At 36.0% G+C, this 27265-nt stretch overlaps 2 protein-coding genes across 13 annotated transcripts; one reads left to right on the top strand and one right to left on the bottom strand.

The window, feature by feature from the left end:
- Positions 1–1617: 1617 nt before the first annotated feature.
- Positions 1618–8116, top strand: LOC130430802 (vitellogenin-like). Its single transcript, XM_056759965.1, has 28 exons — positions 1618–1672; positions 1766–1786; positions 1903–2054; positions 2183–2434; positions 2511–2672; positions 2754–2902; positions 2987–3137; positions 3232–3389; positions 3479–3644; positions 3752–3877; positions 3962–4180; positions 4253–4470; positions 4559–4656; positions 4770–4894; positions 4979–5080; positions 5182–5301; positions 5391–5577; positions 5656–5758; positions 5850–6035; positions 6119–6221; positions 6310–6514; positions 6592–6854; positions 6942–6983; positions 7073–7150; positions 7220–7426; positions 7506–7648; positions 7736–7874; positions 7956–8116. Exons 1-28 carry the CDS (start codon positions 1633–1635, stop codon positions 8076–8078), a joined length of 4038 nt encoding a protein of 1345 aa, XP_056615943.1. The 5' UTR covers positions 1618–1632; the 3' UTR covers positions 8079–8116.
- Positions 8117–9854: 1738 nt separating this feature from the next.
- LOC130430805 (afadin- and alpha-actinin-binding protein-like) lies at positions 9855–26985 on the bottom strand. 12 transcript variants are annotated; one of them, XM_056759977.1, is made up of 24 exons: positions 26915–26985; positions 24792–24915; positions 23716–23775; positions 22987–23083; positions 22545–22679; positions 22221–22290; positions 21212–21992; positions 20972–21116; positions 20815–20863; positions 18827–20725; positions 18568–18657; positions 16171–17200; positions 14890–15044; positions 14529–14732; positions 14335–14445; positions 13956–14088; positions 13706–13781; positions 13278–13458; positions 12982–13123; positions 12741–12871; positions 12330–12503; positions 12130–12241; positions 12011–12051; positions 9855–9934 (listed from the first exon to the last, which is right to left on the bottom strand). In XM_056759977.1, exons 13-24 carry the CDS (start codon positions 15004–15006, stop codon positions 9920–9922), a joined length of 1437 nt encoding a protein of 478 aa, XP_056615955.1. In that variant the 5' UTR covers positions 15007–15044; positions 16171–17200; positions 18568–18657; positions 18827–20725; positions 20815–20863; positions 20972–21116; positions 21212–21992; positions 22221–22290; positions 22545–22679; positions 22987–23083; positions 23716–23775; positions 24792–24915; positions 26915–26985; the 3' UTR covers positions 9855–9919. The 12 variants fall into 12 exon arrangements, with proteins under 12 accessions (XP_056615955.1, XP_056615952.1, XP_056615946.1 ...); XM_056759974.1 differs by having other exon boundaries at positions 9875–12051; positions 18827–18925; positions 19372–20725; XM_056759968.1 differs by having other exon boundaries at positions 9875–12051; positions 21212–21528; positions 21861–21992.
- Between the last annotated feature and the right edge of the window lie 280 nt (positions 26986–27265).

The raw sequence follows: 27265 nt of genomic DNA, 5'->3' as shown, positions 1-27265 counted from the left end.
CTGTTAGATATTATTTTTCCCATATATTAATAATAAGCCCACATAAATGAATGAATAAGTGTAGCCTATGTGTGGTTTTACTGCTCACTCAGTGGACAGCTGACTTAATGTGAAGAAAGGGGGTTTATTCTAAACTAAACATTCTTTGTCTGACATACTTTGTTTTCTATACCTTATTTGGTTATAACAGGTGTCTTATTGTGCACTATATAAAGACGTATCTTCTCTGAAATGAGTAAAAAATTGATGCATCTTTGTGTCTAATATCTAATTGTTGTGCTCCCAGATCTGCAGAAGAATTATCGCACAACATCAAATCTATTTCTGATTTGATTTTAAGGGTAATCCAAAACACAGAAAGAAACTTGTTCAAATGGAACCTGAAGTTTAACAGCCGCTTTAAACATTTTAACTGTTTTGTATCTGCGTTTTCTGTTATTTAATAAAAAATATGTTGTGTTATTTGTTATACTATTGTGTTGCTTATTCTACAGGCCTGTGTAAACACAGTTATCATCATATTTTGAGATAAAACCACAACACATGCTATTTTGGCAAAATAATACCCCAAAATGTACATTTTTAATGACGGTAGGTGATAGTCTTGCGTACTGCCAGGAGAGGCACAAATTAAGTCAATGTTTGTCATGTTTGAGGAAGGAACAAACGACATACGTCATATGGGTTGGAGAATGTTGCATTAAAATGTCATTTAGTGATAATACTCGGTGAAATAGTTTTAAAACAGAGTCATGAATACTTTTCTTGACTTCAACTACAGTGGCACAAATTAACATGTTTATGACAGATTTATGACCGGTTATGTTGTCTTGGTAATGTCAAGTTGTCATGACAAAGACACTGACAGATTATGATGTATTGCTTTATGTCAAGTTGTCATAACAAAGAAAACTCAAACAATATAATCTTTGCATTAAAAATGACATAAATCAGCAAATGAAACTAATCCAGCAGCACCAGCGTGACACGATATATTAAAAGTAATAAAAGTGTGAATTTTTTTACATTGTAATTCATATAAAATAAATCATATAATCATAAATAATCATTACAAGTAATCAAAAGAACTTGTTCTTATTTAAAGGGCCGTTTTGGTAAGCTTTACCTCCAGGTGTTAATTAATACATAAACAAACATATCCTAACATGTAGTTAACCTGGCCAGTATTAACACATGAATCATCATGACTCCAGTTTAAGCTAAGGTTAAGCCCTTTATGAGTTCTTAATCCATTTCTTCATTTATCATTAGTTCATATAGAATTAAGCATTAATTCAGAGAATAACACACGATTATTCATGGATCCTTATTTTAAATGTGTTATCTGTTCTGTAAAGTAACTCAGGAGCCAGCTTTATATTAAATCAAACTCATTCTTTGGCCACATTAAATATTTTCCCCCATAAAAATAGGACAAATAATTAGAGTTTCACTCTGGACATTGGCCTTAAAGATGACATGACAGGCCAGGGTAACCTAACTTCTAATTGATATCTATGTACAAATCAGTTGACTGACTGTTAATAATTAATTTAAAAAATAACACTTGGTTTGCAAGAAAGTAGTATAAAAGGTCTGTATCTTTGTGTAGTTCTTCACAAACCTCTAGCCATGAGAGCTGTTGTGCTTGCCTTGACTGTGGCCCTTGTGGGTAAGTAGACCTATATATTTTTAAGCATATAATGAGAAAACTACTTAAAAAGTAAAAGTGATTTTTCATGTATATTGTCCTTTTTTATTTCAGCTTGTCAACAGATTAATCTTGGTAAGTTTAATGACTTTTTTGTTAGTTTATTGGTACGTTTTTAATGATTTTTTTGCTTGTTTAAAGTAGTTATTAATTACATAATTAACCACAATAATGGGCTCAATTATTTTTAGTTCCAGAGTTTGCCGTTGACAAGACCTATGTGTACAAGTATGAGGCTCTGCTCTTGGGCGGCCTCCCTCAAGAAGGTCTGGCCAGAGCAGGAATTAAAGTCAGCAGCAAGGTTCTTCTCTCCGCAGTGACAGAAAATATCTTCCTGATTAAGGTAAATTTGACTAAGAACTAGAACTAGAACCAGAACTTTTAAAGTTTTATTTCGAGGCAAAACAAAAATGTACTACAACAGCAAGAACATTATCGTACCATCCATTAAGTGAAAATGTTTCCATTCAGCTTGTGGATCCTCTGCTATTTGAGTATGGCGGCATCTGGCCCAAGGATCCTTTTGTTCCTTCCACTAAGTTAACCACAGCACTGGCCGCTCAACTTCAGATTCCCATCAAGTTTGAGTATGCTAATGGTGTGGTTGGAAAGGTATTTGCACCAGCAGGAGTGTCCCCTACTGTCATGAACTTGCACAGAGGAATCCTCAACATCCTTCAGCTCAACCTCAAGAAGACCCAGAACGTCTATGAACTGCAAGAGGTGAGAAATTGATCAAATTGCAATGTTTTATCCATTTTGAGATGTGCAAACTAATTTCTTTGTTATCTCCTTAAAGGCTGGGACTCAAGGAGTGTGCAGGACACAATATGTCATCAATGAAGATCTAAAGGACAATCATATTATTGTCACCAAGTCTAAGGACCTCAGCCACTGTCAGGAAAGAATCATGAAGGACATTGGCTTGGCATACGCAGAAAGATGTGCTGAATGCACACGGGTAATGCAAAAGACTGGAGAAAAAAGTATGGATTTAGTGATTCGAATAAAAATGTTGTTAAAATGTTTTCTCTATCAACAGAGAGTCAAGAGTTTGATTGAAACAGCATCTTACAACTACATCATGAAACCAGCTGCCACCGGTGTTCTGATCACTGAAGCAACAGTTAAGGAAGTTCATCAGTTCTCACCCCTTAATGAGATACATGGTGCTGCCATGATGGAAGCAAAGTATAACTGGTTCTCTCTTTAAGTTGAAATATTCCATACAAGTTTCACTCGTAAGATGTTAAGGCTGAGGAATGTTTTTTCCAGACAAACCTTGGCTTTTGTTGAGATTGAGAAGACCCCTGTTGTTCCCATCAAAGCTGATTACCTGCACCGTGGATCCCTGCAGTATGAGTTTGGATCTGAGATTCTTCAGACACCCATTCAATTGATGAAGATCAGTGACGCACCAGCCCAGGTTAAAGTCCCTAATTAAAAAAAAAATCCAGGTTTAAAAGTGCATGTCAATGACTGTTTAGACGTTCACTAAATATGGCCTTCTATTGTTCTAGATCATAGAGGTCCTGAAGCACTTGGTTGCTAACAATATGGCTATGGTCCATGATGACGCTCCTCTGAAGTTCGTTCAGCTCATCCAGCTCCTCCGTGTTGCCACACTGGAGAACATTGAGGCTATCTGGGCTCAATTTAAGGACCAACCTATTTACAGGTACATTTACAATTAACATTATTTTACAATATACAATAGTTCACTGGAGCAGTTTATTTTATTATTTAACTAAAACGTTGTTTTGTTAGGCGCTGGCTTCTGGAAGCTCTTCCCGCTGTTGGCACACCAGTCATTGTAAAGTTCATTAAGGAGAAGTTTCTGGCTCATGAACTTACCATTCCTGAATTCATTCAGGCTCTTGTGATGGCTCTGCAAATGGTCACTTCTGATTTGGAAACTATCCAGTTGACTGCTGTGGGTACATTTTTACAATTTTACAATTAGTTGAAAAAATGAGAAATAACAAATATAGCGAGAGCTGAGCATGTTTAAAGGTTAATATATAAAATCTTTTCAAACAGAGTTTGGCTGTGCATGAGAAAATCGCCACAATCCCAGCAGTGCGTGAAGTGGTCATGCTTGGATATGGTTCTATGATCGCCAAGCACTGTATTGCAATACCCAACTGCCCTGTTGAGCTCCTCAGAGTAAACACATCAATCCATCCTTATATTTTGATAACATTTGTCATTTATTATATTTTCTAATTGTATGTGCATTCAAACCCTCAGCCAATCCATGATATGGCTGCAAATGCCATTGCCAAGAATGACTTTCCTGAAATCTCATTGGTTCTGAAAGTTCTGGGCAATGCCGGTCACCCTGCTAGTCTTAAAACAATCATGAAGCTTCTGCCAGGACTGAGAACTGCTGCTACTACTCTGCCCATTAGAGTCCAGGTTGATGCCATGTTGGCACTGAGAAATATTGCCAAAAAAGAGCCCAAACTGGTAAATATCACATGTTGTTGAAACCTTATTAAAAAACGGACAGCAGTAAACTTATCTTGTTTCTCGCCTCAGGTTCAGCCAGTGGCTTTGCAGATCTTATTGGACAGAGCTCTCCACCCTGAAGTGCGCATGATTGCTTGCATTGTGTTGTTTGAGACAAAACCCTCCGTGGCTCTTGTTTCCAGTCTTGCTGGTGCTTTGAGGATTGAGCCAAACATGCATGTGGCAAGCTTTGCCTATTCTCACATCAAGTCCTTGACCAAAATCACTGCTCCTGATATGGCAGCTGTGTAAGAATAACTTACTTAAAGTTAAATCAATATTTTATTGCTTCATTTGAACACAAGCCTTGATGTGATCATGGTTTTTCATTTTTAGTGCTGGAGCAGCTAGTGTTGCCATCAAGCTCTTGAGCCCCAAGTTGGACAGACTTAGTTTCCGTTTCAGCAGAGCTCTTACACTGGACATCTATCATAGTACGTCACAGCCACTGTAAATCATCGTATTCAGTGATAAACAGCAACCACAAGCATTTTATAAAATCTTTCTATTGACTATTCATTCAATTGGTTTCTCTATCGATGTGAAGCTCCTCTAATGATTGGAGCTGCTGGTAGTGCCTACATGATCAATGATGCCGCCACCATCCTGCCCAGAGCTGTTGTAGCTAAAGCACGTGCCTACCTGGCTGGAGCTGCTGCTGATGTTTTTGAGGTGGGGCTCCGAAAACCTTTTTCTTTTTGTTTAAAAATGTCCGTATCAAATTTCTTAAGATATAATAGAATATTTTGAAAAAAGATTGGTGTACGAACGGAAGGAATCCAAGAGGCTCTTCTGCAATCTCCTGCTGCTGATGAAAGTGTTGACCGTATCACAAAAGTAAAGCGCACTTTGAGAGCAGTAAGTTGTCTAATGTCTATTTAACTGTTTGGACTATTTGTACTTATAGGCAAAATGCATTTTTTACAATTTACATCATGCTTTCATTTCAACTTCTCAAGCTCACTAACTGGAAAGCTCTGCCAACAAATCAGCCATTGGCTTCAGCCTACGTCAAGTTATTTGGACAAGAAGTGGCTTTTGTCAACATTGACAAGACTGTCATTGAAGAAGCAATACCGGTATTGTGATGTATTTTATGTCCCCTCTCTCATTACTGTAGGGTACAGATTACAAAAAAAATATATTTCTCATAAATACCATTCCCTAGCTTGCCACTGGATCCAGACCACGTGAACTTTTGAAGGAAGCCCTTAAAGCATTGCAGGAAGGAATTGCCATGCAGTATGCCAAACCTCTGCTAGCAGCCGAAGTGCGTCGTATCTTTCCAACAGCAGCTGGTGTGCCCATGGAGTTCAGTTTTTACACTGCGGCTGTTGCTGCTGCAACTGTCAATGGTGAATATTTAGCTTTTTTTCATGTTCTTTCCAAGTTTATGAGACAACATTTTCATGTTGTGCTGTTCATTCCTCCAGTGAAGGCCACTATTACACCTCCTCTTCCGGAGCAGCTGGAGACATTCACTCTTGAGCAGCTGAAAAGGACTGATGTTCAACTGGTAGCTGAAGCTAGACCAAGGTAAACAGTAATAGCTGCATACATGAATATGAATATGGTAAAATATGAAAAAAATAGCAATTTTCAAACACAACCTCCCCTCTATTTTCAGTGTTGCTCTGCAGACTTTTGCTGTGATGGGAATAAACACTGCCTTCATCCAAGCTGCTGTAATGGCCAAAGGAAAGATCCGTACAATCCTCCCTGGAAAAATAGCTGCTAGAGCTGACATTCTCAAGGGCAACTACAAGGTGGAGGCCCTGCCTGTTGATGTTCCTGAACATATTGCTGACATGAGGTAAAACCAGTTAAACTGACGTGGCTAAAATGTTGAATGAAATTTCTTCTGGTTGATAGAAGTTTACCATCTTTTTTCGACAGCTTTGAAACTTTTGCTGTGGTCAGAAATATTGAAAACCCTGCTTCTGAGAGGATTGTTCCCTTGGTACCTGAGTTGTCTGTGCAAAACTACCACACACCTATTGTAAGCTGATCTAAGGTTTCTCTGGACTTAGATATGTAAAGAAAACTTTTGAGTATTTATTAACTCAAAGCTTTCTTTTTCTTTTCAGTCTTCTGAGATAACTGGGTATGATATGTCAGCTGAGGTTCCTCTGAGAGCTCCTGCTCCACTACACAAGACCCTCTGTCTTGTCGTCCCATATATTGAAATCAAGGGATGCGTTGAGGTGCACTCACACAATGCTGCTTTTATCAAGAATGCTACTCTCTTCTATATATTAGGAAAGCACTCAGTGCGTGCTGCAGTGGCCAGAGGTATTCTTTCAATTCTCTTTTAAATTTCATTTTTCCCCAGGAAAAGGATCATTAATTGTTTGCCATGTTACTTGCAGGTGATGGTCCTGCAGTTGAAAGACTGGAGCTTGAGGTTCAAGTTGGTCCTAGAGCTGCTGAGAGACTCCTTAAGCAAATCAACCTTGTTGATGAGGAAACTCCAGAGGGAAAGACCATCCTGATGAAACTGAGGGAAATCCTGGACGCTGAAGCCAAAAATGCTCCTGTTTCTTCTAAAAGTAGCAGCAGCAGCAGCAGCAGAAGTAGCCGCAGCAGTTCCAGCAGTTCAAGCTCCTCAATGTCCAGCTCTCGCTTAACTGAAGTAAGAACATGAGATGTTTCCTGTTCATTAGATATCATATATCATTTACAAAAACATTTGTATTCATTCTTATATATGTATGTTTAGGCTACCATCACTGAACCATTCAGGAAATTCCACAAAAATCGGGTAACTAAATAATTACGATTGTAAAGAATTTTGTTATTTTGTTTCTTTAAATCTGTTATTTCACTTGTAAAATATAATTTGGGTTACAGTACATGGCACCCCATAGAGCCTCAAAGGCAGTAAGCAGTGGAAGTGCAGCATCTAGTTTTGAGGCCATACAGAAACAAGTGAGTCTGTGATGTTCATAATAAAAAAAATGAATACGTAGCCCTAAAATGTTCAATTTATGTTTTCAGGATAAGTTCCTTGGAAATGCTGCTCCACCTGTTTTTGCTATTATTGCCCGTGCTGTAAGAGTTGACCACAAACTGTTGGGCTACCAACTTGGTGCTTACTTTGACAAGTCAACAGCAAGAGTGCAGCTTATTGTTTCCTCAATTGCTGAAAATGACAACATGAAGATCTGTGCTGATGGTGTCCTGCTGAGCAAGCACAAAGTCACTGTAAGGCTGGAACTCTTGTGATTCTATAAATATGATCAATTATTGAATTATTTCAACACAGCACAAATGTTCTTTTCAGGCCAAGGTTGCCTGGGGTCCAGAGTGTCAACAATATTCAGTCATTGCCAAAGCTGAAGCTGGTGTTCTTGGAGAATTCCCTGCTGCCCGTCTGGAGGTGGAATGGGAAAGGATTCCAATCATTGTCACCACTTATGCTAAAAAGTAATTTTAATATACTTCAAATTCTTGAGCTATTTTAAAAAGGAAATGCACTTATTATCTTTTCTCTTCGTACCACTTCTCAATTAGGCTGTCTAAGCATATCCCTATGGCAGCTCTCAAGGCGGGATTCAACCTCGAAAGAGTCATGAACAGTGAGAAAGAGATTGAACTGACTGCAGCCTTGCCAACTCAAAGGACTCTGAATGTCATTGCTAGGATTCCACAGGTGAGAAGCTGATAGTTTGTCCTTCTATTGTTTAAGATATGACACAAAAACAACTAACTTATTTTGATTCTGCTTCTCTAGATGACACTGTCAAGAATGGCCATTCATCTTCCCTACGCTGTTCCCATCAATCCGGATGGAACTCTTTCTATTCACATTGATGAAGATTTTTTGACCTGGCTTAAGAACCATCTGAAGGAGTAACAAAAAAGTGTGATTCAGAATTTACTTCTGAAGACTGGAACAGTGTTTCTGAAGTTTTTGTTGTTGTTGTTGACCGTTTAATGAAACATGTTACATGTATTGGAATCTATTTAATGTACAATTAATAAATGTTCTGCATTTTAGTGATGTGTGAATTGCTTTTATTTTACAATTTACATTATAAAATGGGTGGAACGTTAATATCAGTCCAACGGCAGGGTGCAATGGTGTAGCAAAGGTTTCTGTGTGTTTAGTTTTAAACTCTGTAAAACTTTTACATTAACCCATTTTACATTGATAACCCTTCAATTGATGAAACCTCAAGATGAAAAATATATTATGGTCATGATTTTAATATACTTTAGAATATCTAGGTATTTTTCTCTATTAAATTCATTCATAAGTAAGTGATACTTGCTTAGAGTGTGAGACCAGCTGTTAATCTCACAATCTCAAACATATTACTTTCTATAATATTATAGCCCTTACCTTATACAACAATTAAATAACAACATTAATAACAATAACGTACAGCCCCCAAAAAATGTCTCATTAATTCTCACCTTCATGCTATTCCAGATGTAGATGATTTTCTTTATTTAGATGAACACGAATAAAGATTTGCTGAAAAATATCTCTGTGATCCTAAAAGTAATCCAAATGACTCTAGTGCACTAACATATGTATTCTGTAGCAATACAGGCATGACAAAGATTTAAAACTTAGTGTATTTCATGGAATTGCTAAATAATATCACATTTTGTGATGTGATTATTTGATTTATTTGATGTCATTGTGATTATTTAATTTTGATCATGCTTTTATTTAGTTCATGACATATAAAGGCCTTCTGTAAACTATTGTAAAGGATATTGTAAAATGGTGTTTGTATATAACAAGTTTGTAAATATACTTCTGTGACTTCTCAGAATAAGCCAATTTTGACAACATAAATACATAATTTCCTCCCCATGGAATATAGTTCAACTGGTACAACACATCTTTTGATATTATTCGTGTAATAATATCAGTGTACATGTCGAATAAACAAGATGATGATGATGGCACTGGTATATTATTGAAATCGGGAGATTACATTTATAATTTAATTTTGGCCATCTACAGGATCCCATCCATTGTACCAGATGTTAAACATAGTTTTAAAATCCTCAATAATCGGGATTACAATGGAGTAATATTGAATGCTATAAAGTGCTATTAAGTAAAGCTAATAATTGTTTTTCATGAATAAAGATTCTTAGTAACTACATTTTAGTAGTCTAGATCTGTATAATATAAAATATCATATCTCATGCTTTTGCAGCTTTATTGTGTTGTGTTTATTTTGTTTATATTGTGTAAATTTGTTGTGAGGTATAAAAAATCAGGCCTACCTCAGCACTCTTCCTGAAGTGTGTGCTTCAGTTCACACAGGTTATCGAGAGGGAACATCAACACAAGCTCGTGATTCTTCTGTTCACAATATTTACACTAATATTTAACTAAAAATGTTTTCTTCAGATTAAACTGTGTAGCACGAAGTTCTAAATCAGAAGATTGACATCACCGGATGTAATCGCTACTCTAAACATAATTCTGAAGACTGTCCAGTTGTGTTGACCCAAACTGTTTTTTTCTAATCTTGTTTATTTCATCATTCGTTGCCTGTTGCTGCACCACCGACCAGTGTCAAACTGAACTACACCCTCGTTTGTGAAAGCAGAACTTTAATCATTTTAATATAAACTGTATACAAAAGTATTGATACTAATTTTATTAAATAAACCACAAAAATACTGAAACAGTCTGAGTCATATTCAAAATACCTTTGTTAGTCGACTTTATAACTTATGCCTCTGAAATAAAAAATATCCATTTTAGAAACATGATACAGTACATTAAGCAGTTATACAGTTATGCACATGCAAATATGAAACATAAATGTGGTGATCACACGCAAACTAAATAAGTATTACATAAAACAAATAAAATGGATTACTGCTTAATTTATCTGACCTAGCCAAATTAATTTCTTAAATTGCCTTAGTAACACTAACATGGCCACTGGACTTAACACATCTATTACTACCATTAAAAACAAATACAACCACAAACATCTATCCAATTACAAACCTCGATTACAATAAAACCCTAAACTATTTAAAAAGTTCATTCTGTTTGTAAAAGCCAACTAATTATCTTAAAATTTTATAACATAATACAATACATTTCTTGACGAATTAGCTAAATGGTTTAAAAGCATCATGGCCACCTAGGCCCCGATTCACATCAACTTTTCAGAATGCCGCGCAGCGGTTAACCAACGTGCAACGCTCCCGTTTTTCTAGGCGCATCGGCGACTCGTCGAGATGAAAATATTTCAACCACCAAAACGGCTGTCCTGTCAGTCAAGGATTATAGCATGAGCACACTATTTGCTGTTAACTGTCATATTATTAGAAACTTCAAAAGGTACAAGCAGAAGGCTCCCGCCCTATCCTTGCTCGGTTAACCCACATCAAACCAACATACGTTTCTCCTTCATCATTGCGCTCTACGGACATTTCAAGCAACTGTAAAGTTCCGTCACCACATCGGAAAGCCCGCTCCTCCTTTCATTCTATTGGACAATGAGAAAAAAGGCCCATGACGTCAAGCGATTTTCTGCTCAGAATTGAGTTTTTTTTTTCAATTTAAGAGCGCTCCGCTAAAAACACGAGGCGCAGCATTCGCCAAAAACGCGTGGCGCCCGGCAAGCGTTTTGCAAAAATCAATTCTTTAAAATCAATTCAAAAGAAGCTAATCCTATTAGTGACCAGTCTGCCCCTGATGCAGGTTAACCGAGCAAGGTCAGTCCAAGCACCTTCTGCTTGTACATTTCTTTCTGATAATGGAGCTTGTTAATCGACGTCACTCCGCATCGAATGTCGCGCCATCTTGGGAGGATAGCCCTTAGTGCGTTCAATTCAGTGTTTTTCTTGTTTGATTAGGAAATATTAGTAGGTCGGTCTTGCTGTGTTAAAAACTCCAATAGCATTACGCAGAATCGTTCAGGAAATGCCCATACGGTTCTTTCACTTTTGATTTCTCCGTATATATAAAAAACAAGTAACGGTACATATCAAAACAATAGCAATGAAGAATTATCCTCCAAAGAGCTGCAAAATGCAACATAGGGCGTGGTGTCAGCTTCACATTCTCTATATGATAGTTAAGTGGTGACCGAGGAATGCCGTTTCCGGGTCCAAGCACCCTATTCATTTCAAGAGGGGCTACAGTTTAAAGAGCTGTAAATGAGCACTGTTAACTCACATTGCATATTGAAGCTAAGCATTTATTAACCCACAGTACACACTAAGTATCCAGTCTTACGGAATCTCCAATATCAATATTTGAATAAATTATGAAAAATGAATCACTGTCTGGCCATGAGGGATTTAGTTACAGAGATTAAGGTTAGGATCGTGGTTTTCCGATAGTTTTACAACTCGCCATGAGCGTACATTAGCATTTTTGTTGTTTGCATATAGCATCTTATTGAGTGTTTGGACCTGGAAACAGTATTTGACCTTCACATCAGACTAAACAATCGAATAATCCTTGACTGACAGGACAGCTGTTTCGGTGGTTACCAAGCAACATAAAAATGTGAACATGACAAGCCTGTTCTATGTGATAGCCCGCATACACTGTATGTAAAGCATTGCTCAGTCAAGTATTTAATTTTGTTAAAGATTCAGCAGTAATAAGTCTATCTTTGTAACAATCTTATATTATTACAAATTCACATTTGACACATTTTGAACGTTTCTCCGAAAGATTCTGGCAGACTTGTAAACTACATATTCATACTAGAGCAATATTCCTTCATTCATGTATTAATATGCAGGGGGTTCCGTGATGTAAATGAACTAAAGATGAGATTTGCTCACTTTGGCAGCAATTGGAAGGTGTTTCTCTTCATGAGCAGAGTCTGTAAAATCAGAAAACGAATTTCAATGAAGCTTATTTATCGCATACTTGAAGAATGAATGAATGGCTAATCACTCACGCCTTGATAATTCATCAGTCATGCGACACTGTGGTTTCATTTGGTCCCCAAATGATGTGTTAAGAAACTGATGTTTGAGCCAAATTGCACGGTCATCCTCAAAAGATTTTCTCTGTGCGAAAAAAAACGATCAGCAGTAGGTCAAATGAAGAGCTTGCACAATATTATAAAGTCCATAATAAATAGTAAACAGTCAGAACCTCATGACCCAATCTGATGGCAGCCTCTGTGAAATTTCTTCTTTCCATTTCAAAGTTTTTCCTCTGTTCCGCAAAACCTCTCCATTCTTCTTTTAAGCGTTCCTTCTCTTCCAGCATGTAGCAATCGTTTAGCATGGCCCCAGTCTCCTCATCGCAGGGTGTGTTAAGCTGTTGCTGTGAAAACAAAGCAATGTGCATGTGCTTTTGTTGTTAAATCTCATCTTGTCATTGCACTGACCCATATTTCCTGAGCCATTCTGTTCAAATATTCACTGTGAGAAGTCTTTCAAGCAGCACTTAAAATATTGGTTTCAACAATTGAATTCTCTCTATATTGTTTTTTGGCACATGTCTTTTTTATGTAGACATTGAGAAACACAGGAACTAAATGAAATGAGTGCCTTTACTTACCTGCAGAAGTTGCTGTTGAGTCTGAATAAATTCTTTGCACTGCTGAATTTCTAGTCTAAGCTTTTCTGTTTCCTCGTCATGGACTTGTTTGGAGATAGTATCTTCATTGTCATCAGCTTGCACTATAGATGCTGATATAAAAAAGAAAAGATTTTCTCTGTGCTTGTCTCCAGACAGACATTTGATTTCTGAGTCCAATTTTAAAAAAATAGCTTAAAATGGTATATTGGCCCCTCTATACCTTGGTTGTCCAATTTCTCAACATGATGTTTTAATTTCCTCCACTGCTGACGAATGCTATTGGTGAGTTTCTCACGGGCATGATCACACGACATCTCGGGAAGTTCTTTAAATGAGTTCTCCTCATCATCTGAATTTGTTTGCTGGAGAGAATTTAAAAAATAAATCATAGACCTTCTCTCTACAGGTAGACTAAAAAAACATTGCACACCATACGGCAAACTGAAAATGATGAACTATACCATAACGATACAACTTGTAGTGTTTTATGTGAACCATGACATACAGAAGTCTAACCTGATCTATAGGATTGCTCTGTTTCTCTTCTCTTCTGCAAACGTTCATTGAATTTAAAACCGCCATCATCTCTCGTTTCATCTGTTGTAGCACTTTCTTCAGCTCAATGTTTTCCATCAAAAGCTCCCTTTGCCGATTATCAAATTCGTTGAGAAGCGTTTTGTACATCTCTCCCTCATGTCTAAAAACAAAGATTGACAGAAGCAAAATTTTGGTTAATACCCCTTATTTTATATTACAGTAAATATATTAACAATATATCAATTTCAGAATATTGTTACTAATAAAGTGACTAAAATAAACTGAAATGCAAGCAGTCAAGAATCCATATAGGTTACACATTTTATATTAATTTTACTTGTTAGTTCATAACAATAAACAAACCAACACATAAATTGCTGTCCTTATGTTCTAAAAATCTTTCTTGCCTAGCTTCAGTTTTTCCAGTTTTCCAAAGACACCTTCTCCCGTCCGGCCTTCCAACATAATTCAAAACTTCCATTCCTGAAAGAGAGTACACACATAAAAATACTGAATACAATATGTAACTTTATGAAACAATCGTCTTGAGACGACTTTAAAATGATGAAGTGAATTTTCATCTGGGACTAGGCAGCTCAATAGGGTTTCTAACAAACCTTTTATTACGTTATAAAATGTTTAGGTCAAATATATTACCATGTTTATCTTTTCTGGCAATGAGTAGCTGATTGAGACGTTCCTTGACTTTGCTGTACTCCCTTTCCCTTCTCTTAATATCATGGCTGTATTGTGTGGCACGGCTCGCAATGATGCCCTGCAGCCTTTGTACCTGTTAAAAGTACAAAGTAGATTTGAATGCTGCATACAGCTTTCCTGTAGCTCAGTGGTTAGAGAATGGCGCTAGCAATGTCATGGGTTTGATCCCAGGGATTCCACATGCTTGGAAAACAAATGTATAGTATAATGCAATTTAAGTTGCTTTGGATAAAAGCGTCTGCCAAATGCATAATTGTTAATGTATGTAATAAAACTGTACATGATGCCCTATACTGTACATCAATTTTGTATACTGTACCTCTTCTTTTGCATCCTTTAGGCAGTTTTGCAAAGTCTTCATATTTGTTTCCAGTTGTCGTTCTCTTTCATGCAGCCGCATGTTTTCCTTTTTCCAATGTTCAAGCTGGTCCTACAAAACATTGAAGATTTACCATGTAATTTTCAGAATTCCCAAAATGGATTTATAAAAAATATATACAGAGTATGTACTACCTTTAGTCTAGAGTTGGTTAGATGTTGGTAATGGAGGTCACTGCTGGACTTTAGTTGATCCACTTCCAGATCCTCCATCATTCCAACAGTTTGACGGTGCAGCTGCAGTAGTTCATACATGTTATTTAAGGCAACCACAGCATCCACATCATGGATGCCATCCTGGTTACGGAAAATCGGTGGGAAGCCCAGTGATGACAATTCCTGTGAATGCAAAGAGTCTTTTGTTGCACAATTTATGTCGTTTTAAGTGGAGATTAAATAAAAATAAAATATAACAAAAACATGTCAACAGATCTGTGTAATTTTGTACAGCTAAAACATGATCAATGATCAAACACATGTTTTTTGGAGCACATACCTGATTGATGTAAAGTATGCACTCCGAGATATTCTCCACTGTGCAGAAGCTGCCTGTGACATTAAAAGAATTTTGAGGATGCATCACAGATGGAGTGTACAGCCTTGAAGGAGACATTCTTGAAAGTATCTTGGCCTAAATTGTCTGAAAAAGACCTGAAATCACACACATAAACTCACTCAGTTGTTGTCAATCATGGTTACTTGTATGCAATATTCATGATCATGAAAAACGCACTGTTGTAAGAGTGCAAAGATTTTACAAGGTTACATTTGTGCCTGAGGTTCTGGTTCACGCTAACCTAAATGAGGTTAGTAGGGGAATTTATCCTCAAAATAACCTAATCTCTCTCTTCTCCCATGAGACTCTGGTTATGTGGAGCACAAGAGAAGAATCTATGTAACTTACTCCTGTATGTCGCCCTATGTCCTTATGACTTGAGAAATATTGCATATGTTATGACTTTTGATAAAAGAAAGATTATTCATAGACACAATGGATAAAAAGAAAAACAAAAGATTTGTTCACTCTGATCAACTTCATGTCATTACAAACCCATTATCTGCCATTTTTCTGTGCAACTAAATTTAAAGTAAAGACTAATTCTTAGTGACCATGCCTATCAACTTTAAGTCCAAAAAAATCCATGGCAGCCATATCATGTTTGCATTGTGTGACTAAGAGGCTGAAATTTAAGCTGTCCACTGTCGCAGACCCCAGAGTCAATGACATTTGATGATGTCACTCACATCCAACTTGACATGATGTGTAGGATAGCATATTTAATTTGAAAGCTGCGAAGGGGGACAAGATTTTAAATATGTTTCTCATACATTTCCACAGTATTTAGAAGATTCTGTAATATAATTAAGTAAAACACACTTCATATTAACACACTTCATTTTTAACTAGTAAGAGCCTTTTGCATTAATGGGTCAATATGCATTGTTGTTGTAGAAAACTCCTGGTTGGAGACTCATTATTACTCTAGTTCTCCAATATTGTCTATTGTATTCCACAAAAAATCACAAACAATGACATAAACTTAATAAAACAAATTGTTTACTAAATCTATAGTGAGGGTGTAGGGCAAACAGGAAATAGATCATTATTTGCATGCAACAATTTTTTAAATATAGGCTACATGATCGCGTGAAAAAGTAAACAAATAATGCATTAATTCACATGTGCAGCTAATATACCAATACAAATACACGATATTGTTATTTCATGAGAAACTTGAAAAACAATACAGTATAATACAATACTATAACGTTGCACCTGCAGATGATGAGATGGAAATAGGTTAAGGTGACTGCAAGGATTTCTGTCCAGATGATAGTGCGACATTAAATCGACATGCATCTCACATGTCCATGTAAATGAACACTTCTCGGTTATCGTGGATAATGGATTACGATTTCACTTGACAGACTATAACTTGTAAACGACCAGCGGTTCACTTACGTCCCTTTTTGCGTTTAAGATCACCTGTGAGGTTCAACGGTCTCCTTTCCCGACACTCAACAGCACGGATTGACAGGTTCTCCCGGTAAATAAGCGTGATATTATTATTACACGTTGTTACATTGATGCAGACGCGTTGTGATCTTTGGCTCTACTCAACCTTAAAGACAGACACAAGCAAATGCGTTGCCAGGCAACAAATACGAGGGCGTGTCATTGGCTGCCTCTTTTGTGCATTCGCGCACCCCTTCAGAATATCCACCAATAGGCTTTGTCGCAGTCATTGCAGGTGCAAGAACAAAAATACAGAAACTTACTTGTGATCAACTAATAAAAATGTAGTTTATGATTTTACCACGTCACTTAATTTATTAAGCACATCAGATAAATAAAATTTGCGCATATTATTTCAGTATACCTTACATTGGCAGAGGGTGAAGGAAAAATGTTGCTCTAATAATACATTTTTTACTTTTTATTATGTGTAATCTATTTTAATAATTCGTTTATTGGGTTTTCTAAAGCAAAAAGTGCGGCACAACTATTTTATATTATTTAAATCCTGACAAAACATGCAAGACACCATATGACATTTTCTTCCACATCCTTGTTCACCTAATACATAATACAACAACAGCAACAATATTTTAGCGGAGCAAAAATAAAATATGTTTCGAATGTAATACCTAACATATACATCAACAGTGAGTAAACATGTGCGTATGTAAGACTTTAAAAGATTGCTAACAGGAACAGGATGACCCAGTGACTCATCGTCCAGAAATAGAGGATCTGCTTAGCTCATTTTGGTCTCCAGCCACCAGGTCGTCATTTCACCTTTACCCTGGAAAATAAAGTGTTACAATCAGTTAAACTCATTCTGTTTGTCTTAACACAATAATATAAAGAACCATGTCTAAAGGCTAGTGAGGTGAAATAGATGGGGGTGAGCATTCGATTGTGAATAATGAACAGACATCAATTAAGCTAAGTCACAAAAGCCAGCTGAGACCGGGCTCTAATGGAGACACTGCACAGCTGAGCTGAAGTCTTGTGTTCAGTCTCTTGACACCATTAACCCTCTGGTCTGTATTCCCTTGTGATATATGCCATCTTCTTAGAAACAAAATGATCAATAACAGGCCCTTTCTAGTAGATTAGTACTATTAGGCATTTGGCAGACGCTTTTTTCAAATGCAATTTACATTGCTTTATCCTATACATTGTACATAGGTAACTGATATTCCCTGGGATACAGGAATACTACAGGAAAGCTAATGATTAAATATTTCTCAAGTCAATTACAGTTTTTTATAGTTTATGTGAGTTAACCTACATTTTAGTGCGACAATATATTAAATTGTTAATTTGGTATGTGGTTTCTAAGGTGTGATGTGGTTTCGTGTAGTCACTAGTCCATTGATAGATGGATGCTGAATGGTTGCTTTCTGACCCACGTCAGTTTCACATAATGGTCCTAAAATATAGCTTCAGTCAATCCTTTAATGTAAATCTTCTAGATTTTTCAGATAAGGTTAGAAGTAAGATAAAGAGTTTGTTCATAAAATCCATATTAAATTAATAAATATTCAAGTATTTACATAATACTGAAGTATATAAAAATCATTAAGTTTATATGAAGAGTTTGATTCCAAAATGAAAAATTTGTTATATTTTCATATATATATATATATATATATATATATATACATATTTTCTAACTGTCCATTCCAATTAATATCAATCAAACTGCAAGTTTTTTTTATTTAATAATAACAAAAATTACAGCTATAAACTAACACAATAAAAACAAGATAACATAAAAAAGTTTTGGATTTTGGAACCAAACTTTTCATTTACTCTACAAAGTATTTATTAAATAGTATTTAAAATAAAAATAGCTATTGAAGTATGTATACAAATAATACATTTGACAAATAAGAAATATATTTTAACACTTAATACAGTAATTGTTTTGCTTTTATCTGTTTTCTAACACAAATTTTCAGCACATTAATCAAGATGTCAAGCCGGAATGCAGAGTTTAAGAGGATAGGTCAATTATCCATGGAAACCATGGTGAGTAACCTAAAATATTTTGCCTTGCTGAATTAACAACAGTCAAACAATGGCAAAAAATGAACGCAGTGGGTGTCTACTTTGCAATTTTTGTGCCCACACAAGGTCTATATAAACAAATAACCGTCTCACCTTCATATTGAGAGACCCACGGCACACTAGAACGTATTCTCCGTTTGTTTAGTAAATCTGCTGTCGAGCCACTGCATTGGATCTTTAAAGCTGGAAATAATAAATATTTATACTAAGAGTAGTAAATGAGAAAGGGTTGAATTGCTTAATACAACTACACAATGACAAATATTTACAAGATTTCTTTCTCGGGAAGTATCATAGAGAATCAGAATCAGTTAATCATTGCTGCTGAGTAAACAGCTACTTGCTCAAATACCTTCACTGGTTGACTCCATACGAGAGGCTTTGTTTACAGTATCTCCAAATAAGCAGTATCGAGGCATTTTGGTACCAACCACCCCAGCCACTACAGGGCCTGTGTAAGAAAAGTTTCAGACAGAATATGTTTACAAAAAAGGATGACTATTGGTTCTAACACAACACAATAAAAAATAATTTTTATTATAAGTTCTACCAGAAAGACTCAGGAGACATAGAACGATAAATAATATTTATTAACAAAAGTAGTATAATGTAAGATATATTAAAGATCTTTGGCGTAGGCCCCGTTCAAAGAAGGAATCCTGGAGATAAGGATTCTAGATCTTCCTGCCTAAAAAATAAAGGCAGGGTTGGTATCATAGTTGTCAATGATGTCATCGAAAGTGGTGTTTGTTGAGGAAATCCACGACCTGGTGGGGCTGCTCTTACCAGAGAGCTGTCACTGGTCGATACTAACAAATAATACGATTTTTCTTTTAATATAATTGGTGTGTGATTTTTAGTTTTTCAACTGTTAAAAGATTTTCATTTTATACTTACCTGAAATAAACAGTTGCATGGAGTAACTCTGCGGTTCTGCTGTGTGTCCCTGATCAAGGTCATCAACTACTGGTTTTGGTAACATGCCTTAAACAAATCAATAGGCTATACTGTTTTATAACTTTGACAACGTCAAATTCACTTTCATTGTTTTGAAAAAACATGGCATGCTGGAAACTACTGGTCAATGCAGTGCACAACAGTGTCCAGTAGGTGGAAGCATTAGCATAACGATTCATAGCTACAGGGTGTTCACAGCACAATCAATTGTATACTAGCATCCTACTCTTAACATTTCTGCTGTTTGTTAATAGAGCATGATAAGCAAATTAAACATAGCTAAACAAAGCACTCAATAATGCTGTCCTATAATGCAAAAGGCTTTATTGAATCTTGATTAACGCTCTTTTAATTTTAAGGTCATGTGACAAAAATGTATTGAACATTGATAATTGTATATTACAGAAATTGCTATTGTATATTAATTACTTTTGGAGTTTAACATTCTATTTAAAAAATAGTAGGCATGTTGAATGTATGGTATACTGAACAAATTTGATTTGTATCTTAAAACGTATTCTTGTAATGTTCAACACTTCATACTATGAAGCAAACGGTCTGTCTTTTGCTTCTCCTGAAGAAGATCTTGAGTTCTCTCAGTTACAATGGTTTCTAAATGTTTACTGTATTTCTCCATCTAGAATAAAACAACAGACACTGTAAAATGAATGAAACCATGAACCGGAACCGGATTCATCATCATATCCATAGGGCTTACCTTGTGCGGGTTCATTTTATTAAGAATCTTTTTCACTTGCTCGAATGTGGGCCTCAGGATTGAAGCAATATACAGTACATAGTATCAAAACTAGACATCTGATAATATAATTTATAATACTGTTTTTAATATTTTTTTGTATAGAAATGGCAACGTTGCTAAAAATATGCTTTTAGAGGGGGAACTGTGCTTTCTAAATACAGAATAACTGTAAAAACGGACCTTAGTGGTGAACAATTTAATTTATCTACACAGCAGAGCCTATTCAAAAAATTATAGATATTTTTTTTTTATTGTTTTTAATATAAAGTTCTTATATAATACAATTAAATAATTTTGCAGTAGATGAAAAGAAATGATCAACATCAATGCTTGGGTCTCATTGGGTTACCAATAATGCACCGCAAAAGGAAATGTGCTTAAGTAAATACAACTCGGGAGCCATCGATCAATTTCATAGATACAAACCTCACAGTAATCGTCTGAATCTGGGGAATCGTTGTCTGATTTCCGGGCCTTCAGTGTGGGAATTGATGGACGCCACATTACATCAAGCTTGACCGAATCCACTTGTTCCTGCTCGTAAGACAATAATTGCTTTTCTTATCACCTCAAATGCAAAAAAGAACAGAAAAATATTGTGTTCCGGGTCCTTGTATACTTACTGAAATGAGGTCAGTGCGGGTGGCGATCTCGACCAAGATAATGGAAAAGCTTGAGAAGGGATGGTAAAGACAAATGTTTATTTCTAGTTTCCGAGAGATTGAACAAGATGAAAATAAATGCTTTACGAGTTTATAAAGTTTGTAAAGCTCCTCCAACCTGTACACATCAGCTGTAGCTGTGCAATTAGAACTGATCCGTAGCAGAACTTCAGGGGCGCAGTAGACGCGAGAGACGTTCTGACGGGTGAAATTCGTGCTCATCTTCTCGAAATCCTCCTTTCTCTAGGCCATTAGCCTATAATCTGTATAATGGGAACAAATGTGACTGTTCATAATAAATCTTTTACATATTAAGTAGAGATATACCTCAGACACCATACACCCTCTTGTTACGTACCTGAAATTTTGCAGACCCACCGGTCATCAATGACACAGTTACGTGACTGAAGACGGCTGTGGAACATTTTGTCCTGGTGGAGGTAAGCCATCCCACGTGCGATGTCTTCATACAGTATAAAGATTTTGTGCTGATTCTTAAAAGCTTTTCCAGGTTTCCTTAAAATGAATTTACCAAAACCCCAGGTGATGGGGACATTCTCATTCAACAACACATCTGCCAAGCTTCCCTTTGGACACTTTTCAGTGATGATGCTCACTAAGGGAACTTCAATGCAGCCTCCAAACAACGTGGAGAGCTTTGGGTGATCCAGCTCCCTGGTTAAGACATACAGTCACAGGCTGCGTAAAAACTGGGTGAAAAACTGCTTAGGTTTTTCAAAGCAAAATTGTTTCCTAATTTGCAATAACCAAACAAAACTACATGTTCCAGTAAACCAACTCCATATAGTGTCTGTTTCTTTTGCAAGAATTGTGAGTACAGTTGCTCACCTGACCTCTTTCATCTTTTTTCTGATCGTTTTGGTCAGAGTGAAATGTTTCTTTCGAATGTGCTTCACAGCCACAGTCTTTCTATCACTGCAGAATTTTTTTTTTGTTGGTGTCCAAAGTTAACCAAGATGTGATGGAAATTACAGGGAAACACTTACTAGATGCCAGCCTGAATGAATCGTGGTTTGAAGTTGGTGTTCGCTCCTGTGCAGATAACTGTGTCACAGTGGAGTTTCTCTTCCCTGCCTGAACGCTTGTGGTGCTGCAAAACCCATTGTAAAACACCTTACCTGTAAAGGTCAATGTATACAATAAGGTTTAACAAAAACATTCAGCTAAAATGGAAGTGGCCGCAAAACTGTAAAACTGTAGAATTTTGCTGCTCTTTGGAACCACAGTTTGCATACTGAATAAGAAAATCAAGAAAACTCAGTAAACTGAGTAGAAATACATACATAACACAACACAATAAAACATACTGAGTACTTTTAAAGGGACTGGTTGGGTCTTAAACTTACCAAATACAATATTGTAGTTGGTGATCCAGCTCTCATCCCAAAACATTTTCTGTTTTTGGTATTGCAGACACTAGGAAAAGAATATAATTGAACAAATGAATAATGGCAAAATAGTTTTCAATATATCCATATAGTTTACACTATTCATATATATATATTGTCAAAATATCAAAATAACATGATAAATGATATCATGTAAATATAACATATGTGTAATATGTAAAATAATTTAGCTCCTATTTAAAATGTTGACCTAAGAGGCAACATTCTTATAATCTCGCCACCTTAAAATTCCAAGGCGACCTACGGTGCAGCTATCCTCACCACCAGCGTTAAGATGAACCCACTGCAGAACAATACGACAGGAGGCCCGATGGCCACTTTAATAGACGTAAACCCCACATTCGGCAGGACGCGATAAACAGTTCTCCTCCAGTTCCCACTTATCATCTCCACACACTTTGAAACAAGATATATGGAACAAAAACAGCTCTGTACAAATAACATTTACACCAGCATGCACACAACAGAAAGTACATGATTACCTCAGCAAACAATGGGTATGCTCAGCAAAGCTAAATATTGTTTTTTTACGTGAAAAATGAATTATTTCCTGGATTAGCATTAGAATATGTCAACAACCCTATTTGATCCAACAATTTCATGTACACATTTACTACAGGTATATTTTACACATCACATCTACATCCTTGTACTGATGGTTTAAAGATATCTGGTAATTGTGTTTATACAGTATACTACTCACCTTGTGCACTACTACTAACACTTTGGACTGCAGCGTGCATCTTTCTCACTTTGATGTGAGTGATGACAGATGTTACTCCTAGATGGACAAGCACCACCTGTGTATAAAGATTTATAATCAGCATGAAAAATAATCAGCTTTATTTAATTAGAAAAATATACATTTTATCAGTGTGTTTACTGGGAATCAACCCCATGAAGCTTGTTCTGCTAACACAGAGTACAAATTGAGCAACATGAAGCTATGAACTCTATAGTAGCTCAACAAGCTATTCTTTTAGGTTTATTTTCTAGATTTTTAGTTTCTATGTAGTGTTTTACTGTGCGGTTGCTAGGGCAGTTTGAGTGGTTGCTAGGTTGTCACTTACTGACCCAAGTCAGATGCTACCCTGTCTATATAAGTCCTTATATTTGTATGTTTTGGTCTCTGGATATGACTTTGGCCACTTTTGTAACATAAAATAAATTCCATGTAAAGTTTTTACTTAGTTTTATTATCCACCATGTCGCATCCAAATAGCACACCTCTTCTCAACAAGATATTACAAACTATAGAGGCGTGTAACATATTAAGAACAAACTTCAACTCTCAAGTATATGATCAAAAATAAAGTGACACTTGTCATGGCATGCACCACGCTTTCTGGAGTGAAACAAGAATTGTACTACATTGCTTAAATTTAACCTTTGAAGTCCAAAGGAATTGACTCATCTTGCCAGCTTTAGATACCTGGTGAGTAACAATTTCACCATCGTCTGGAATCCAGGGACCACATATCCCTCCTCCTCTCTAAAACAGAAAAATACAATCGATTGACTGTAACAAATGCAACAGGTTGTATGCTGTGAAGCAATCAGGGCTAATATAGACTGTCAAACATCATGCACAAATTATAATAATAGGGTTTCACACTGTTAAATTACTAAAACCAGTATAAGTAGAACCTTTCTACTTCCTTTTGATGAGTTTGTATCCTTTCCACGCACACATACACTACTGCAGGTCTTAAATAAAGCGTATAAAAACCTATTGCATTTCTATTATAATAATATTAATATTTTATTAATATTTTAATATAATACAAGAATAAATATGATAAAATATAACTATAACACTTCAGAAGTTAAAATCTTATTTTTATTTTTTCTTATTTCAATTAAAAAAATGCCTCGAAGGGAGAAATTTTTCTAACAAAGTAAACCCACACCCATTTAACCAATGTTTACAAAGCATTGTAATACAAATACCAAAAATAATTACCTTTGACTAACCCTTACACAACTCTTAAAGGGAAACGTTTATAATTATATAAGCCACTTTCTCAATTGTAGATACTACATTAGTTTTAAAAGTTTAAAGGGATAGTTCATGTCATCGTTTACGACCTCAAGTTGTTCAAAACCAGTATGCATTTCTTTATCTTGCTGAACGAGTGTCACAAAGAAAGATATTTGGAAGAATGTTAGCCATTTTCAATTCTCGGACATCATTGGCCACCATAGTAGAAAAAAATATGTATTTCATTTTGTTCTGTTGAACACAAAATTTGATATTTTGAAGAATTCAGGAAAGCAAACAGTTCTGGGGATACCATTTTTAAGTTTCCTACAGCCAATGATGCTCCAGAACTGAAAATTGCTAACTTTCTTCCAAATATCTTTCTACATATTCAAACGGTACTCTCATAATGTGGCCTCTGAAGAAGTGCCAAAAGATGAGATGGTTAACCTGTTTTTCATTATCGAACATAACAGCAACAATGATTGGGATCAGAAAGCACTTGTTACAGGATCGATCCTACTGACCATGAGCGCAAGCGGGCAGGAATGAATGTTAGCGTGGTACACGCAGCAGTTGAGCTCATTGGTGTTGTTCCAGTTGTCGGGACACTCGTGCTCGATACAGAACCTTTTGGTTTCTGAGGCATTGCTGCAATGACAGTAAAGCTTACATTGTAACCACTGTTGTGTCAGACGAGCATTCTGACATTCATTGTGAACATGATATTACATTTAACAATTGAGGCTTGGAACAGTGTTGAGTTTGGAGTTAAAGTTCAGCATTTGAATATAACAAAGAAAACGAATATCTATACCGAGAATGCTTTGAGAAAGGGATAAAAAACATGTCAGAAATAGATCCCTGGGTGTGATACTGAATACAACACCTGTCTTTACTCTATTGCATAGTATGTTTATATTACATGAAATTGAATATTGTAATGTGATAGCGTCCGAATGAGAACAAAAAGCTCAGATGATATTACATTTGATTTGGCTCAGGTTATCTGAACTGGAAAATCTTGTTTGGAACAGGGTATTTATAGAAGGAGTCTGACGCGGTGACAGAATTTGTGACATTGAACTCCTCCCCATCAGTGACCTTTTCTGATGGACGCTGAATCCATGCCAATTCTAAACCTTTGGAGACAGGTAGTTTATCAACCAAAGCAAAATGTTTATCTTATTGTGCAATATTTCTTCGTGAGAATATACACCGAGTTGTGTCAATTTTAAAATGAAGTCAACTTTTCTTTTCTATGCATTTTGGTGAAGTAAAGAACTGTTCTTATATACTCTTTGTTTCTTCCCTTTGTTTGAATATTTCTTTCTCTCGTTCGGGTTCTTACAGATAGAAATGAAATCCATTGACCGTAGCCTCATGATCTTTAAATAGATGTACTCAACACCACAGCTGATTATGTTATAATCATTCGGCAACACTATTGGCCAGCAGTCATATTCGGAGTTGTCCAGATCATGTCAATATTCAACAGTCAGGATCTGGAATCATTTCATATTCAAAGTTATTTGTCGTTGTAACAAATAGAAAGATAAATAATGTTAGTTAGAACATTTTCTGTTACTATGATATAAACTATAGCTTGTGGCTCATTCCAAGAGATCTTGACGTTCTTGACTGTATCTAACAAATGAAACTTTACAACGTCATCCTTTTCAAACTCCATAGACCACTTTGCAAGATTTAAACAATTGCCCACAAGGTTCCAGTTTTTAATTTTAGATTTTTATTTTAGAAATCTTACCAATGTGATTAAATCTTAAAGATATTTAATATTTAAAATCAAACGAATCTGTAGATTTTATGGGCCATAACTGAACCAGCATTTTTTGCTTCATTCGGAGTGGTCCATTGAATTTGTGCATGCATATTTTGTTCAAACTATATTAAGTTATTAGATCATTTAGGTACCAAAAACATAATATTTAGTTGTGTCTTATATTTTAAGGATATTATGTTTTGCCAACAAAAAATTACCATTAAATGCATTATCTAGAACTTTTCTGCAAAATGTTATTTTGTTTGAAATAGTCGTTGGGATAAAAGTGTCTGTGAAAAAATACATGTAAGGGTAAATGCAAAGGGTCTGCATAAATAGTTTTTCCAGTTTTGTAATGTTCATCATTCAACCCTGTAACTCATTAGGAAATAAATTGGCATGCATGAAAATAGTTGATCAGTAAACATCTTAATGCCAATAATTCTGTATATAGCATAGTCAATAGGATTTTCATTGGGATGAGAAGCAAGATGTTGACAATCCTCCCTCCAAAAAACCTAAAACCATGGTATGTAAAATGGTTGTTTATGAATATGCCATGACATTTACATGGCAGTCCGAGGTATTTCTTTAAAAATCTATATCATTTATAAGTAATTTTGGCCTCCCAGGTCCATCAGTGTTGGTACACAACATTGCTTGTCAATTGATGCTCACCTTATTTTAACCACAAGTGTTTCTGACATAACAACAAAAGCAAGACATAGCACTGTATAATCTAGTTCATACAATGACACCTTTTTGCATATATATCAACATATTTTTTTTCTAAATAACCCTTTCAGCTTTAACCTAAATATATTTTTTAATAAAAGCCCTAAATAAAGCAGAAAAGCTTGCACTTACCATGAGAAAAGAAACCCAGGTTTCACATAGACCCTATCGTCCTGCTTGACAGTTTGAACGCGCTGTGCAGATGATTTAAGATCACAAATACTTTAGATTTTAAGAAACAATAAAACAGCAATAAAATTGATAAAAAATGTGAGTGTATATTGTGGCAAGGGGGGCGTGGTTTAGTGACGTCTGTATCAGCTAGGAGAGACATGGGAAAGACGGTAAGCAAATGAGCCGATTGCAGATTAAGATCACCTGCATCTCGTTACAGTGATTGGTGAGGAGACAGCTTAAAAAGCTCACACTCCTGTGGATCGGGTAAGGAACTGGGAGACGTTGGTGAGTCCTGTGGGACCGAAG

The sequence above is a fragment of the Triplophysa dalaica genome, chromosome 10, assembly GCF_015846415.1.
Source record: "Triplophysa dalaica isolate WHDGS20190420 chromosome 10, ASM1584641v1, whole genome shotgun sequence".
NCBI lineage: Eukaryota > Metazoa > Chordata > Actinopteri > Cypriniformes > Nemacheilidae > Triplophysa > Triplophysa dalaica.
The sequence above is the reverse complement of the archived record's forward strand: the minus strand, read 5'-3'. Positions and strand labels throughout refer to the sequence as shown.

Excerpts from the sequence above, each read along its gene's own strand:
- LOC130430802 (XM_056759965.1), top strand. The coding sequence starts at position 1,633 with ATGAGAGCTGTTGTGCTTGCCTTGACTGTGGCCCTTGTGG. Across the intron at positions 2,673-2,753 it reads GATGTGCTGAATGCACACGG|AGAGTCAAGAGTTTGATTGA; the intron begins GTAATGCAAAAG and ends CTCTATCAACAG. Across the intron at positions 4,895-4,978 it reads CTGCTGCTGATGTTTTTGAG|ATTGGTGTACGAACGGAAGG; the intron begins GTGGGGCTCCGA and ends TTTTGAAAAAAG.
- LOC130430805 (XM_056759969.1), bottom strand. The coding sequence starts at position 15,006 with ATGTCTCCTTCAAGGCTGTACACTCCATCTGTGATGCATCCTCAAAAT. Across the intron at positions 14,733-14,889 it reads GCATACTTTACATCAATCAG|GAATTGTCATCACTGGGCTT; the intron begins GTATGTGCTCCA and ends TTGCATTCACAG. Across the intron at positions 13,459-13,705 it reads ACTGGAAAAACTGAAGCTAG|ACATGAGGGAGAGATGTACA; the intron begins GCAAGAAAGATT and ends CTTTGTTTTTAG.